Genomic DNA, 17,848 nt, shown 5'->3' on the forward strand with positions numbered 1-17,848 from the left:
TGTCAGCTGGATTTTCTTCAGATTTGATTTTTTTCTAGACTAATTATCTCTTTGTTAACAATATCTCTAATAAAATTATATCTTACATTAATGTGTTTTGTTCTATTATGAAAGACTGAATTTTTACATAATTGGATTCCTGACTGACTATCAAAGAAAACTGTGAATTTTTTATTTAGAAAACCAATTTCCTTAATTAGTCCTTTAAGACAAATGACTTCTTTAAAAGCTTCATTAGTGGCAATGTTTTCAGCCTCAGTAGTAGAAAGTGCAATAATATTTTGGAGTTGTGATTTCCAACTAATGCAAGCACCACACAAAGTAAACACATAAGAAGTAGTTGATTTTATGCTGTCTCTGTCATTTGCATAATCTACAAAACCTACTAACTTTACACATTCAAGGTTTTTAGAGAATTTTATTCCAGAGTTAGTAGTACCATTTAAGTATCTAAGAAGTCATTTAAGAGCTTAACAATAAGGAATACGAGTATTGGACATGTATCCACTTAAACAGCTAACTGCATATGTAATATCGGGTCTAGTGCTTACCGTTAGATACATAACTGAACCTATTTCATTTGAATAAGGAATGTTTTTCATGAGTTCTTTTTCAAAATCTGTTTTTGGGCTTTGATCTTTACAAAGTTGAAAATAAACGGCCAAAAGAACATATAAGAGTTTTAATTGACATTGAAAATTTTCCAAACACAGAAATCACATAAGATTTTTGGTTTAAGAAAATTGTGAATTTGTTTCTATCTCGATCAATAGTCATACCCAAAATTTTCTTGGCATAGCCAAGGTTTTTCATTTCAAAATTTTTGCATAAGTTCTTTTGAAGACATTCAATCATGCTTAAATCAGGGCTAGTAATTAGCATATCATCCACATAAAATACAAAAAATGGAGGAACATTATTTTCATATTTGTAGTATAGGCAGGGATCATAAGCACTATTTTGAAAATTCAAGGAATGCGTGAAGTGATCAGATTTCTTATTCCATTGCCTAGGAGACTGTTTTAATACATATAATGATTTTTTCAGTAAGCACACAAAATCAGAGTTTTTATTATCAACAAAACTATAAGGTTGATTCATATAAATCTGTTCATTCAAATCTCCATGCAAGAAAGCAATTTTAACATCCATTTGTTTAAGTTCTCAATCATATTGAGCAACTAAAGCAAGAATAATGCGCACAGTGGTAAATTTTACTATAGGAGAGAAAATTTTAGTCTAGTCTACTCTTTTTTAAGTGAATCCTTTTGCGACCAACCTAGCTTCAAACGAATTGAATTATTTTCTTGTTTTATTTTGAAAATCCATTTGCAGTCAATAATAGAAGCATCTTTTGATTTTGGAACAAGGACCCAAGTCTTGTTATCCTTTAAAAACTTAATTTCTTCATTCATAGCGTTAATCCAATGTTTTGAATTAGCACTTTCTAAAGCTTCTTCATAAGTATTTGGTTCAAAACTTTCAGTGTTAAGGGCTAAGTGAAAATCTTTGAACTTAGATGGAACCCTATGCTCTCTGTGTTCTCTATCTCTAGTTGGTTGGTAATTATTAACATTGGGATCATTATTTTCAGAAGCTTCATTTTTAGGGAATTCATTTTCATTTTCTATAATTTGTTCATTTTTTTCTCTATCCTCTATCCTTGTTGGTTATCCTCACTAATTTCTTTCACCTTACTAAAGGTATTTTCTATATTGTAGTCTTCAATATTTTTAGATGACCTTGAAAGACATGACATTTCTAATTTATTCAAAATTACATCTCTACTAATTAAAACTTTAAAACCAGGCTGACTTCTAAGCCAAAGCCTATAACCCCTAACTCCCTCAAGATAACTAATAAACACACATTTTTGGGATTTAGGATCCAATTTATCACCATTTGTTAGAGGAAATGCAAAACAACCAAAATGCGAAGCGAGGAAAGATCAACATCAGAATTTGTCCATACATTTTCAGGAAGTTTACCAAGTAAAGGCACATATGAAGACCTATTAATTAAATATGTAGCGGTTAACAGAGCTTCTCTCCAAAAATATTTTGGTAACCCAAAACTAATAAGTATCTAACTTTGTTAAGTAATGTTCTATTGATTCTTTCTGCAATACCATTCTGTTGTAGGGTGTAGGGGGTAGTTTTTTGTCTTTTAATACCACATTCTTCACATAAATCAGAAAAATATTTATTATAGAATTCTAAAATATTATCAGTTCGTAAAGCTTTAAGTTTTCTTCTTGTTTGATTTTCAACTAAGGTTTTTCAATTTTTGAATTTTGCAAATACTTCAGATTTTTGTTTCATTAGAAAGACAAAGACTTTCCTGAAAAAATTATCAATTATGGATAATAAATATTTATTTCACCATGAATTTCAATATTAGCAGGCCCCCACATATCTGCATGCACATAATCAAGTACGCAAGTTCAAGAGTAGATTTAGGGGAAGGTTATCCACAAATACGGGTGTTTAAGATCAATTAAAGTTTAAAAAATGAGAAGTGAACAAATTAATTAAAATAAGCATTGAATTCTCAAGGAAGATTGATGGTTCCAAGATATTATATTAATAAATACCACATTGTTTGACAAGATCAACTTACTTTTTTTTTTTTTTTTTTATATGTTTGAAGGAATCTTTTACTACTCAAGAAAAGTTCCAAAGACCCTATATCTTGGTCTACAAGTTGATTGACTTTCCACTAATGATGCATTTATCTATGTATCCTCTCTCTCTATATATATATTTCAACTAGAAGATTATTAAAATTGGCCTAAGAAGAAAGCCCAGTAAAAAGTTTGTTAGATTACAAGCCTGTCTTCCAGGTCCAGCCTAGGAGAAAGAGGGCATCCCCAAGGCTCTGGACTCCTTGACCTAAAAGGATCCTTGTAGAGTAGGAGTCTTCACGTAAAAAAAGTCCTCTTCAAGCCAAGGATAAGATGGAATTGTACCTTGTCCATAGGTTTCTTGCCCTTTTTCTTGAAAATACAGGTAACATGCAGAGTCGCCATGAAGGGGGACGTCTTCTCTATAAATACAGGTAGTACCCCCAACGGGGACACCTTCAAGAATCTGGAAATCGCATTGCTATTCTTGCTGCAACTCTCAACTTGCACTCTAGCTATATTTTGCTCACGAAATTTTTATTTTTTATCTCAATTTCTCATCTATTTCTACAATTATTTATTCCTAAATTCAAAACTAACTAGAGCATCGTAGTGTTAACATGTTGTTTTGCAGATCCTATTTCTCAAATTATTTTATTTAATCAGCCCAAAGTCCATCGTCAAAATTCAAAATCGTCGGACCCGTGCGAATATCGCACGCATCAAATTGTAAAAGCTACTTCGAGACCATTACCGCATATACCTGTTTCTTGAAATACGAAAAAAATAGGCGTAAAATCATGGATAAACATTGTATCTATGCCATTAAAAAAAGTATGAATGGTTGAATAGCTCTTCTTAAATTTTTGTATTACACAATATAATTTTATCAACATAGTTACTAATTATAAGATTGCAATAAGTATTTTGAAAATAATTATTAATTAGGCCATTTAATAAGTTATTAATAGATATATAAGAATAATCTATTTGACACCTATTAAAATTTAAATGAACCATAATTTATCAATAATATTTTTTTTTTTTCACCATTCACTTGCGTTTTTTGGGTGGTGTTCACCGCATGAACATCGCATCGAGATCTGATTTGCATTCTCAATGTCAAGGCAATATATTTCTATAGACGGCATAAATGATGTGGTTGCAATTTTAATTAAAGGATGAAACGAGAATTTTATGCTTGGCACAATAACTCACCAGGTAAAATTAAGTCTAAAGAGAGAATTTTTGTGAAAGAGTGAATTGAGTTGTCAAATTAATAAATAGTCACTTGGTATAAAAAATAATATTTTAGGTATTTATAGTGGTGTGGAAAGTTATGTAGTGTGGTAGGATGTATGTATTTATTGTATGGCTTATATATATAAAAATTATATTTTTGTCCTTATAAATAAATGTGTATTTCCAATATATACATCATATTCCATCATTTAACTTTGGAACAGCCGGGCCCTTCGAACACTGTTCCAATTTTTGTTACTAGTTATGTTCCAAAGGCCGTGCCAAAGTTAGAACGATAGGATATTGTAACACGATCTAGAACTATTTGTGTAACAAAGGACAACTCTTCCAAAGTATATTACAATGAAAGGTTCAAATAGTATTCCAACGTTATTCCAACTTTTCAACCAGCATAACTGTTGTTCCAAATTCAATGACAAAATATCATGGTAACCATTCCAAAATAAAATCCTACAACCATTCCAACAATGTATTACAAGCAAGGACACAATCATTCTAAAGGTTATTCCACAGGAAGATTCAAACTCAGTTCTAATGCCTATTTCAAAATATATCACTCTGACTTACAGTACTCATGCCAAAAAGTATTTCTAAAGAAGTGGGAATACGCGTCTTTCTTACATGCAAATTTATGTAAATAATGTTACAAAGACCGTTGTAAAACGTAACAAAATAAAAAAATAAAACCATTCTGAATAGAAAAAGCAAAGTTTCTAAAATAAGAATTTACATTTTAAGATAGTCAAATGTATTTAGGAATGGTCGATGACAAGCGGTACAAAATTCATTACTACTTAGGAACAATCACAGTGCAGTCGTTTTAAATAATTAGGAATGCTGTCTATTAAGAAGGAATGCCTCTCATTCCATGACCATTCCAAAATTCAGTCCAACAATATTCAGCTATTAATTTTCGTTTCAATTAAAAAAAATCATTACTAAACTCACTCCAAATCCCACAAGGGTTACATGATATTATTTTCTTCCCATATAAAATTGTATCTATTGTGTAATTTTAATAAGATTAGTTTGGTCATGACAAAAATACTTAAAAAAACTATAATAAAACCTACTTTACTCATATTTTTATAATATATCATTTTAGAATTTAAGTTTTACTCAACTAATTATATATAACACACATATAATCTTATCTTATGATCTAAATTAAATGTCTCAATCTCCATTAGAATTCTACCACACCAATTGACTTTGTATGTTTTTAATACCTAATAAAATACTAAATAAATTAGTTATTAGGAGAAACAATATAATAATTCGTATTTTGTGTTCTTATTTCCTTTTTTTTTTATTTGCGGATTGACCATTTTTGTGTCCGACACGTGTTCAAGAAGTGTCCGATCCATATTTTGTTCAATACTGCAACAGATAATTTTTTAAGGGGTTTGTGTATTATAGGTTTTAATTGATCAAAATGTTGTTATTCTAAAATAATATGTTAAAGAGTTATACAGGCAATATTACCCTTTAGTCCCATACAAAACATGTGAGGAACGTAATGTAAATGTCAATATTATTTTCAACTCTTTTCTTAAAATTTTTACCTGCAAGGACGAGAATCCCAATTCCCATTGACAGAGGAAGATGTCGCAGAGGGCTGCTTCTTGTGGAATAGCTCTTATTCGCAGAGGAATTGCGCCTCAATTTTCTGGTAATTTTGTGTTGCCCAACAATGATCCATTTTTCTCTTCTACTTTTCATACTTCTTCCCATAAACACGGCCCATTTTCATCCAAACCCAGAATAGATTTCAGTTCTGTGAATGAGGTAGATGATGCTATTTGCTTGTTTCGTGATATGGTGAGATTGCGGCCGCAGCCTTCTGTTTTTCAATTCAGCAAGCTGTTAAGTGTTGTTGTCAAGATGAAACACTATTCTGTTGCCCTTTCTCTGTTCGACGAAATGCGTCAATTGGGTGCCCCTGTAAATGAGATCACAATGAATATTGCAATCAATTGCTATTGCCTTCTGAATCGAGTGAATTTTGGGTTTGCTATCTTGGGTACCTTCTTCAAGCGCGGTTGCGAACCAAATGTAACCGCTTTCAGCACTCTTATAAAAGGGCTCTTTCTGGTTGGTGAGATTGCTGAGGCAGAAAAATTGTTTAAAAAGTTGTTGTCTGAAAAACTGTGTGAACCTAATGAAGTTATGTTCCTTACTGTCATAAATGGTCTCTCCAAAGCTGGACACATCCTTGCTGCCCGTGATTTACTTGGGCATTTTGAAAACTTGAGCTGTAAACCCAATGTTTATGCCTACAGTGCAGTGATTGATGGTCTGTGCAAGCATAACATGGCTGATGATGCTCTCCATCTCTTATCCAGAATGATCGAGAAGGGTATTTCACCTAACGTTGTTACGTATAACTCAACGATTCAGGGGTTATGCAATGTTGGTAGATGGAAAGATGTTGAAGACTTGCTAAATAAAATGCTGGATAACAAGATTTCTCCCGATGTGTGGACTTGTAATATATTGGTGGATGCATTTTGCAAGGAAGGAATGGTGGAAGAGGCTGAGAATGTTTTGGGAATTATGGTGCAAAGAAAGGTTTGTCCTAATATTGTCACATACAGTGCGCTGATAGATGGATACTGCTTGCGAGGGCAAATGGGTAAAGCAAAAAGACTATTGTATTCCACAGCAGAAAGGGGACTTGAGCCTTGTATATTTAGTTATAATAGTTTGATCAATGGATATTGCAAGCAGGGAAAGATCGATGAAGCTTGGCACCTCTTTATGGAAATTTCTTGTAAAGGATTACAGCATGATACAGCTACCTACAACACCATGATACATGGATTATTTTGTAAGGGTAGATCTGCTGATGGCTGGAAGCTTTTCAACGATATGGAAGCTCGGTGTATAATGCCTGATTTACAGACTTATACTATCTTGTTGGATGGCTTGTGCAGAACTCAGCAGATTGCTCAAGCATTTTCATTTCTATGCATGATGGAAGACACAGGTGTTAATCCTGGTATAATTGCATATGGTATCGTCATTGATGGATTATGCAAAGGTGGAAAACTTGAGATCGCCAGAGATCTTTTTAATCAACTTCCTTCCAAAGGTTTGCAACCCAACACCCACATATATAGCATGATTATTGGTTCACTTTGTCAAGAAGGACTTGTAGAGGATGTAAAAGTCTTGCTTACTGAAATGGAGAAAAGTGGTTGTGCACCTGATAGTGTGACATACAGAGTCATGATTCAGGGTTTTCTGAAGAGAAATGAACTTTACAATGCAATGCCCCTCATGGAGGAAATGCACAAAAGGGGGTTCTTACTTGATGCATCTACTGCATACATGTTACTTGATCAGCTGCAACGAAAAGACGATGTTCTGCTGGAACTTATTAAGAAAGTTGTTCCAAAAAATGAAAATCTATTTGGCTTCTAGATATAGCTTGAACAGAGCGTGAGTTCACCTGTTACTTTGTTTATAATTTGATCTTCTGTCGGCAAATGTTGTGAAGTTTTAAGAATAGGTGTATCACTGCCAAGAACATCTAATGAAATGCCAAAATCAAGATAATAGGAGGGTCAACCTTATTAGTGCATTTATAATTTGCAAATAATAGGGTATTTTGTAATTAGAACTAATATTGGGGGATGCCGGTATAATTTACCATAATTCTTATTTATATTTTTTTCTACATCATGTGTCAAAAGAATTTTCTTTTTTGCAATGGCGCCTTAAAATTTAAAATAATGAAGCAGTTGTGGTTCACCAAGGAAATGGCATCCCAACCAACTTTGGCTCTTCTCACATTTTTGAGAGAGAGATAAGCGTCACGTTTGTTTTCATTTTTGGTTTGGAGACAAGTCAAAGCATACTCAATGTTCGCTAATATTTAAAAATACCTCATTTTCGGTGTTTTTTAACTATTTTAGCATAAATACATACATATATATATATACACACACATATACATTAATATATATAAAAAAGACATAATTTGACAATGATTCGATAATGAATAGTAATTTTTGTCTCCCAAACACAACATTAAACATATAATTCTTATTTTAAATTATCTCCAAAAACAAATCCAAACATACATACTATCTTTAACACATATTTATTTATCTTTGTTTTTTTCTTTCTATCTCCATAAAACACAACAAAACACTCAATCCAAATATTATGCAAATGTGTGACATCGACATTTAATTACATAAATATTTTTTTATCTTTTGTAAGTTACACAGATATATCTATAAAAGGTATTTGTGCAAAATTTCGCAATAGGAGTCTATGTACTTATAAATACAGCTGCAACAACAAAATATGTACTTATAATTTTGTAGAAAAACTGTATTCGAACTGTGTCGATGTACCGTAGTCAAGAAACCGAAGCTTGATCTTTTTCAATGCTGCTAAAACATGAGACATTCCAGGTCTATCTTGAGGATTATCTTCACAGCAATTGAGTGCTAATTCCATGAGAGATGATAGGCAACTTAGCTTCTCATTGTAAAACCTATCTTCAGTACTTAATAACTTGGAATCCACAATTCCGACAATCCCATCATCTCCTACAGAATTGGAGATCCAACGCTTGATGCTCATCTCCTCATCAAACATCTCATCACTGGGCTTTCTCCTTGAAAATGTCTCCATTAACAATATTCCATAACTATAAACGTCACACTTTGTTGAAACTATTCCCTCCAATCCGTACTCTGCACAACAGCACAAAAGTACGTACGTCAGTCGGTCGCTACAACAACAGATATTATTAGTTACAAATCCTCGCTAAATTCGAAGTTTCCTTAGACTGGAATGAAGAGTTAGAACTTAGAAGCCTAACCTGGCGCAATATAACCGAATGTCGCTAAGGTGTTGGTATAAGAAATGCTCTGATCATCCCCCAACAACTTGGCAATACCAAAATCACTCAAATGCGCAACCATATCTTCATCCAGCAAGACGTTGCTCGGCTTCAGATCACAATGAACCACTGCTGTTGTAAGGCCATGATGAAGGTATTCCAATGCAGACGCCACATCTATCATTATGTTCAGTCTAAGAGTCGTGTCCAGGAAATAGTCATCAGAGTGCAGCCACTTCTCTAGGCTGCCGTTGGGCATGTACTCCAGCACTAAGGCCTTAAATTCATGGTTAGAGCAACTACTGATGACTCTGGTGAGATTACGGTGGCGAATATTACGTAGCACTTCACATTCTGCATCGAAACTCTTGAATGCTGCTTCTTGTTCTAAGTTGAACACTTTGACTGCCAAGATCGTACCATCTTCAAGAATCCCTTTGTAGACGGCTCCAAAACTCCCTCTACCGAGCAAGTTGTTGTCGTTGTAACCATCAGTGGCTCTTAGAAGTTCATAGTATGATATTCTTCCATGTGTTGCGCCTTGGAATGAAGCTCCCCTGGTTGGAACCTTACGTCTCTTTCGATATTTGATCACTGTCAATGCCAAGATTAGTGCAGCAAGAATGCCTAAGACACCTAACGGTATCGTTAGAGCTAGAAGGAGTATTTTGTTGTTGGACCTGTGAAATGATGGTGTTGGACATGGTGGGACTTCAAATCTTGGAAGGCCACATAAAGCTTCGTTAAACATAAACGATTCTCGTGTAAAATTGACGAAAGGACCACCAGGGGGAATTTCACCTGACAATGAATTGTAAGAAACATTAAAGATTTTCAGATGTTTGAGTGCCTCCAGGGACTTGGGGATCGACCCAGAGAGATTGTTGTGAGCAAGGTCCAGTACTTCCAAACTTATCATGTTTCCAGTCGTGTTGGGTATGGATCCCAGCAATCTATTGTGAGACAGAGAGAAGTTGATCAAGTTGTTAAGCCCTCCAACGGTGATTGGAATATTCTGTGTGAATTGATTGAATGACAAATCTATCAATATTGCAGCCTCCAAATTTCCTATTTGTGGAGACAGAGAACCATTCAATAAGTTGGAAGACAGATTGAGTTCCAAAAGATTCTTGAGGCTCCACAAACTCGAGGGTATACCCCAACTTAATCTGTTGGAATCCAGATAGAGCTGTCTCAAAGAAATGCCATTGCCGATGCATCCTGGAATTTGACTTGAAATTTGATTATTGCTTAAACGCAACTCTCCCAAGTTGGTCAACTCACAAATGCCTGTTGGAATCGAACCACTTATTCTATTGTCCGAAAGAGACAGTCCTTGAAGCAAAGCTAAACTTCCGAGCCCAGATGGCAGAAAACCACTCAAGTCATTGCTAGACAAATCTAGCTCTACTAAACTAGTTAAGTTTGAAATTTCATTAGGAATGCTACCCTTTATTGTACTATTCCGGGCACGAAAGACCCTCAAAGATGTGGAGAGGTTTCCAATGGAAGGCGGAAGAAAGTCGTCAGCACGATTATTGTGCATCCAGAAATCTGTCAAGAATCTGCAGTTAGCTAGGGAAGTGATGAAGCTCAGCCCTGTCAAATTGTTTCCATGCACGTATAGATGTTGAAGGAGTCGTAAACTGCCAAGTGAGCTGGGGATTGTACCACTGAAATGATTATTTCCAAGGTTTATGTATGTGAGTTTCGATGAGTTTCCAATGGAGTCAGGTATATGTCCACTGAGAAGATTAGTCTCAAGAGATATTAAATCGAGATCAGGGAGTCGACTGCCTATACTTTTCGGAAGACTACCAGAAAGTCGATTCGCTGTAAGTGCAAGTAATGTCAATGTTGAGATGTTGGCTATCTCTTCTGGTATAGAACCAGTTAACAAGTTCACAGCAAGATGGAGTTGCTCTAGTTGTTGCAGTTTACCGAGCTCCCGCGGTATCTCCCCTGCCAATTTATAATTGCAATCAGTGTTAGGAAACTGCCAAGGTTATATAAAATGAGCAGAAAATTTTACACAGTAAAGCTGGTCATGTGCGTGTAATGTGCACTGTTCCAACCACGGGGGAGTGGGGGAGGAGTTCATGATCTTGTGTTAGTAAATTCAAAACTTCTCTCACCTGTTAACCTGTTATGGAAAAGACGCAGCGTTCTCAGCATTGTGAGATTTCCGATTTCTCTTGGTATGAAGCCAGTGAAATTGCTATCGCGGAGAGATAAATCCTGGAGTCGTGAGCAGCCGTCCCAAGTTGAAGGTATAGGGCCATACAAATCATTATAGTGGAGTTCGAGGTATTGAAGGTTTGGGAGATGAGAACACATGTTGGAGGGCAGTGTACCAGAAAGACCAGACCTAGCTAAATCAAGTAATACCAATGAAGAAATGTTGAATATGGAAAGGGGAATGGAGCCGGAGAATATGTTTAGCTCCATACTCAAAAGCTGCAGCCTACGGAGATTACCAATCTCTTCTGGAATTTCACCTGTATCAAAATCATCCAATTTTACTTACTACTCTTTAACTTTTTTTCTTGTAAACTACAATCAACATGTGATGTGTAAATTGCAACACTTTATTTGAAAACATTCATAGGTAAAGAGAGAGAGAGAGAGAAAACGGTATTTGATTACTTGAACTTCTTGAAAAGGGACAGTTCAACTCTTGAAACAGCGGCAATGAGTTTCTTTTTTGTTTCAAGGGATAATTACATCCCCGTTACTGCACAGTTGGTGTAATTATATGTGGATCTCTATAGTTTGAAAAATTATATCTAATACTCCTGAAATTTGCTCCTGTCTAACAAATAAGTTTATTCGTCCAATCGAAATTCACCGAATATTGATGATATTAACAAAAAGATGCATAAGAATTCATATTTACTCTCGATTGACTTATTATTGATTTATATTAGCTTAAATAAATCTTGTTATCATCAAATTATTTTATACATCTTCACATGTTAATACATATTAGGAGATATTATGAGAATAGTTTAGTCACAAAAAGATTTATTTGATATGCAATAAGTTATTAATAAATCAATCGAATGTAAACATCGATTTTCATTCAGTTTTGTTGTTAACAACGACAAATTTAGTGAAAACTAACGGAGAGACCTATTTGTTAGACAAAAACAAACCTCAAGGTACTAGATGTAATTTCACAGACCATAAGGAGTTTACGTATAATTACATCAAACCTCAAGGTATTAAAAGTAATTTTATAGAGCATAAATGATTTATATGTAATTACATCAAACCTCAATCCAGCAAAGTACAATTATCCCTTTCTCTCTCTTTTTCTAATATGTGCCTATTTGAGATGAGTTCTACTTTTGTGGTGGGAAAAAATATTTGTACGTCGGCATTTCCTCTTAATAAAGAACGTACCAGTTAAGTAGTTTCCACCAAGATAGACCGCTTCAAGCATCGTAACATTCCCGATTTCCCTGGGTATCGGCCCAGCAAATGCATTATTCGACAACGACAGAAGTGTGAGGCGTCGGCATTCTGGAAAACTAACCGGAATACGCCCAGATATAGCATTCCAGGACAGATAAATGGCCTCAAGTCCCGGAAGACGGCCGCAAATGTCATCAGGAAGTTCACCAGACAAACTGTTATTTGTCAGGGCCAACGTCTCCAAACTGGAAACATTGTAAAGCTCAAATGGTATAGAACCTGTCAGCCGATTGTACTGAATGCTCAAAACCATGAGGTTTTGAAGCTTGCCGATTTGTTCAGGTAATTTCCCACCCAAAGAATTAAATGACAGTTCCAACATCTCAAGCTTCGACAGATTGAAGATGGTCGCAGGTATGAAACCTGAAAATTTGTTGTTTTTAAGAGACAGGCTCTGGATTTCCGACAGGAAACCGAGGGAGGCCGGAATTTGTCCCGTGAAGTTGTTGGAACTGAGATCAAGAAACCTTAGACGGCGTAGTTGAGCTAACTCTACAGGCAGGTTTCCCTGGAAACTATTGCCTTTCATGTCGATCGAGACGAGGAACGACAGGTTCCCTAGGTGGGGAGGGATGGTCCCTTTTAGGCCCATGTCTGAAATGTTTAAGGCTGTGATCCTATTATGACGACGGCTGCAAGAAACTCCGACCCAGGTGCAGACATCGGAGGGAGTAGACCAGTTTTGGCTCAGAATATCGGATGGTTCTAAGTGGAGATGGGATTTCAGGGAGAGAAGCGAAGTTTGATCGGTGATGATATTCAAATTCTTGGATGAAGTAAGTGAAGAAGTCAACAAGAAACATAGTATGAAGGTTGAAGCTAACAGGGAACAGGTTCTTCTTCCCATTGAACTGCGGCAGAGGGAATTAAGATGGTGACATAGTGAGGAATATTTGTAGTCTCTTAATTAGCTTCTACATTTGTATTCGGCGAAACTGCACTTGTAGTCCCATAAAATAGAAAATTCAACATATTTAGTTACTTACTTTCCGAAATTTAAAGGGTCCCAAAATTGAGAAAAAACGACACATTTAGTCCTCCGTTTTTTCAAGATTTATGGGACTAAATGTGTAGTTTTTCCAATTTTTTGGACCATTTTGAAAATTCAATAAAGCATAGAATTTTCTTAATTTTGAAATTATTTTTAGAATCTCGTAAAGTAGAGAACTAAAAGTGTTAAACTCCTAGACTGAAAGTGTAATTTAATTTGCTCTTTTATTTGAATGTGAAAGGAACAAAAGAAAAAAAAAAAAAAAAAGTAGTGGGCAAAGCAAATAAAAGGATCAAGGTATAAAAATTGATGCGGGATACCTTACAAAAGTCGTCTTGAATTAATAGTTATTAATTTTCAAATAAGTTCTGGATCGTTTTATTCATTTAAGGTCTTTAATTATGATCATTTTCAATACTCATCGTTATCACTAAATCATTTTTGAGCATGAGGTTGACATAAAAATATTCAATTGGGACAAACCTATAAACAATAGGTGCAAACTTTGTTACGTTAATAAATTTAAATTTTTATTATCATTTTTCTTACCACCTATTAATTTAAATATAAGAGAATTATAAACAAAGACCTCCCCCAGTATGAATATGATCTGGTTTCAAATCAATCCCAATTAAAATAATATAATTACCCAAATTTACTTGAAAAGAATTTGTTTGGAGAGATTCCGACAGGGACATAATTGATTTGTGTATTGTCTTGATAGAGACAAAGGAAGACCAATGAATGTGACTCCAGAAATAGGAATTCTCTCCTCATACGTCAACTGTTTATACCCCACTTCCATGTAATTTTAAGCATTTTTTCAAACTCAATTATGGACTTTTCCAAAGTTGAAGACTTGCTCATCTTTTCGTTTGTCTTTTCCTGTTGACCTGTCGTAAAAAAGATATATTTTCAATAATTTATAAGACCTAATTTAATTGGTAACGGCGAAGTCCCGTGATTCTAAATTTATGAATTCGAACATCATTAATGGCTCGGATGTTATTTTATTGTAATATTATGGGTCGTTTTATTTTAATAATATGTATTTATTATATACAGTTATATAATATTGATTAATATATAATTGTTATAGTTGTCGACAGTTGGTAGATATAAATATTTAATAAATTTTGTAACAGACTTACTAAAGAAAAATAATAGTTGATCACTTGTTTGGTGAGCTCGAGATCGAGATCGAGCTCGATTTTGAGTGGTGTAGCTTGACGAGCTCGAATATTACCTGATGAGCTTGAGCTCGAATTCGTGCTAATTTTTATTTTTTTATTATTATTAGATTAAATCATGAGAATCACCAATTTTTTATATAAATTTATAAGTAATAAAATAAATTGCATAATGCATACTATGTTGTAAATATACCAAAATATAGTATGGTAGTTTAATTTATTGTTATAAATATAAACTATTAATTAGTTTAGTAGTAATATAATTAGTAAAATATACAAAAAAAAATCATACTGAACAATTCAAAATTATAGAAAAGTATCCATTATTTAGAATAATACAATTGAAATATATAAAAATATTTTATAGTTGAGATTAATATATGTTCACAATTTGCAATAAATTTATATATATTTATAAATATTAGTGTTACATTGATGTAATTATCATCTTACATTATTGACAACGTGGGTAAATCGAGCCATCAAAATTTAGATCCAACCGTTAGATATATTTGATCAAACTTACACACAAATACATTTGATAAAGTTTTAGACGTATTAGATATACGAATATTGAGATATCGTACTCAAAACATAAGAGTAATCATTCAAGACGATGTTTTGTTGAATCAAACCATGTGATTCTAAATCATACATCCGATATGATCTAATGGGCACAATATTATATATACTTAAATTTGGTATGAATCGGGTGCCCAAATTTTAAGATATCGTAATTGTTGATTAAACTTTTTTATCTCAATAAATAATAATAAAAATAATTAAAATTGTTCAACCATCATTATTATCATTATTTTTTAATTAATTCATATTTATAAATAATAAAATAGATTGCATAATGTACAGTATGTATCTTGATATAAATATACAAAAATAGATAAAATATCATAAGTGAATCACTTGTCAATTTAAAAAAAGTATGACACAATACAAATATATATTAATATAGATAAAGTTTATATGTGCCATATTAAATAATTATTTTAAAAAAAGTATTATAATTTAGTTGTTGATTAAATTTATTTTTGTATAAAGATTAAATGTATAAATAAAAGTACCATAGTTTATTATTATCCAAAATAAAATATATAATATTAATTAATAAATATAATATATGGTGAATTTTGAGTATAAATTTGATAAAGTATTGATATGAAATTAAATATATAAAAATTTTAAAAATAAAAATATATATACAAAAACTAAAAAATAAAATAAAAAATTTCGCGAGTTGATGAACAGAAGAAATTAGTCGAGCTCAAAATCAAGCTGACTTGCAAGCTCTCGACTCCTCTACCACTCCTACGTAAAAATGCACATATGAAATGGGTAAATTACATACTTCCCTACTATATGGAAATATCTAAAATGACCCTTGTAAGAGAAAAGTTCCAACTTACCCTCCAAAACGACCCAAATGTTGTATTTATTATCGTATTTAATCAATCAAGTTTGTTTTAAATTACTTAGAGTATTTTATTATTTTATTATTAATAAATATTGTTCAATTTAATTTTTGTCTGTTTTTTATTTTTTTAACAAACATTACATACTTTTGATTCTGCTATAACTTCCAACTTTAACTACAAAAATTACTTCTCAAAAAATAAAAGTTTTCGCAAACACTCCATAAATTTTATGCCTTTTATCTGTTGGTTTGCTTAATTAAAAAAATATAATTATATAATTGAAATCTAGTCGATAGATATAGATAATTTTTAATGGGATAATTAAACTCTCTTTTCCCAATATTTGATGCAATTATACTTAAATCTCTTGTGATTTGAGAAATTATATCTAGTATTTTTTAGATTTGCTTCCGTGAAGAAATAAGTCCCTCCATTAGTCAAAATTCACTGAATTTGCTAATATTAACAAAAAGAATGAAAATTGATATTTATCCTCGATTAATTAATTATTGACTTATTGCAAGTCAAATAATTTTTTTCAGACTAAACTATCCTTACAACAGTTTAGATATACCTCCTCACATGCATTAAAGCATTAAAATGTATAAAGGTAATTTGGGCATAAAATAATTTATTCGACCTGCAATAAATCAATAATAAGTCAATCAGGGGTTTATATAGATTTTTTGGTGAATTTTGACTAATGAAAAACTTATTTATTAGACTAAAGCAAACCCCAGGCATGTTATATGTACACTACAAAAAAAATATGGAATTTGTAACAGCCATACGGCAGCTCCAATACACACGATTTTTGGCATCAATTTGTAACTAATAAGTTATGATGACATCACTTGGTGATAATATAAATTTCACTAAGTTGTAACGGCAAAAGCTGTTTGTGGCCGTTACAACGTGAATATACTACAAAAGCCGTTACAATTTGTCACGATTTTTGTAATTGTTTATTAATTTGGGGACGACCACCATTTCTAATAATGTTAGTCATTATAAACAATGTACAAAAGGCCGCTACAAAATTTTAAAATAGATTACAAAGCACGTTAATTATTTTTTGCCGCTATTTTCATATGATTTTTGACACAGCGAGTTAATTTTGCAATGGCCAAGGGAAAAAATGAGGAGTCATTACAATAGCCATGTGGAAAATTGTAAGAAACGCTATGTTGGTTTGGTCTTAGAAAAATCGTGGGAATATGGTCGGGTTTTTGACCCCAAGTGTATTACAAAAATCGTTCCAAATGCGTACATTATAATGGCTACTCTTTTTTAATGGCTATATTTTTCGTTTCAAAGGCTGTTACAATGGTCGATACAAAATATCATATATATATATATATATATATATTTGTGTGCAACTCGTTTTTATTTCATTTTATTGATTGTAGAATTGATTATTAACCACATACACTCTCAATATCTATCATATTTTCGTGTATATACACTTGATTAAGGTAAATTGCTTCATTTTTAAACTGTCAACTGCTGATTTCTGGAGTTGGTTGACCAGATGACGATTAGCTAATTTAAGCCTTTGTGTATAGATTCATATAAATTACGCACAAACTTTCTTTATGAAATATTTTAACATTTATCAAGCATTTAAATTAAAACATTATACATTTGTTTGTTTTTCACATGTATTTACCAAGAGAACTTGGATTCTAAAAAATTGTACAAAATAATTTTTAAAACAAATACGGTCATGGTCTTAGTTATAACTCAGTGTTTTACCATAGTTCTTAGTCATGTCAATTTTTAATTAGTTATAATTCATGTTGCGGTCTCGTCTACTGAAATGTTTTAGTAATTTTTTAACTATAATTATTTAATTAATTATAATTAATTAATCATTTACTATAATTTTTTTACTTTTAACTATAGTAATTGGTCTCGTCAAAGATTTATATTTGTAGTTGTCATCCACTAAAATTTAATATGATTTAACCACATCATATAAGTTACTTTCTTTTCTCTTGAGCAATAGAG

The 17,848-nt window shown here is 32.7% G+C and overlaps 2 protein-coding genes across 2 annotated transcripts; one reads left to right on the forward strand and one right to left on the reverse strand.

Annotated features, from left to right (window-relative positions):
* LOC105171908 (putative pentatricopeptide repeat-containing protein At1g12700, mitochondrial) lies at positions 5,367-7,360 on the forward strand. Its single transcript, XM_011093164.2, has one exon. It carries the CDS (start codon positions 5,492-5,494, stop codon positions 7,310-7,312), a length of 1,821 nt encoding a protein of 606 aa, XP_011091466.1. The 5' UTR covers positions 5,367-5,491; the 3' UTR covers positions 7,313-7,360.
* On the reverse strand, positions 8,130-13,204 carry LOC105172070 (probable LRR receptor-like serine/threonine-protein kinase At3g47570). The gene is made up of 4 exons (XM_011093408.2): positions 12,153-13,204; positions 10,883-11,245; positions 8,727-10,709; positions 8,130-8,598 (listed from the first exon to the last, which is right to left on the reverse strand). Exons 1-4 carry the CDS (start codon positions 13,069-13,071, stop codon positions 8,210-8,212), a joined length of 3,654 nt encoding a protein of 1,217 aa, XP_011091710.1. The 5' UTR covers positions 13,072-13,204; the 3' UTR covers positions 8,130-8,209.

This window comes from Sesamum indicum, linkage group LG10, assembly GCF_000512975.1.
Source record: "Sesamum indicum cultivar Zhongzhi No. 13 linkage group LG10, S_indicum_v1.0, whole genome shotgun sequence".
NCBI classification, from domain to species: Eukaryota; Viridiplantae; Streptophyta; class Magnoliopsida; order Lamiales; family Pedaliaceae; genus Sesamum; species Sesamum indicum.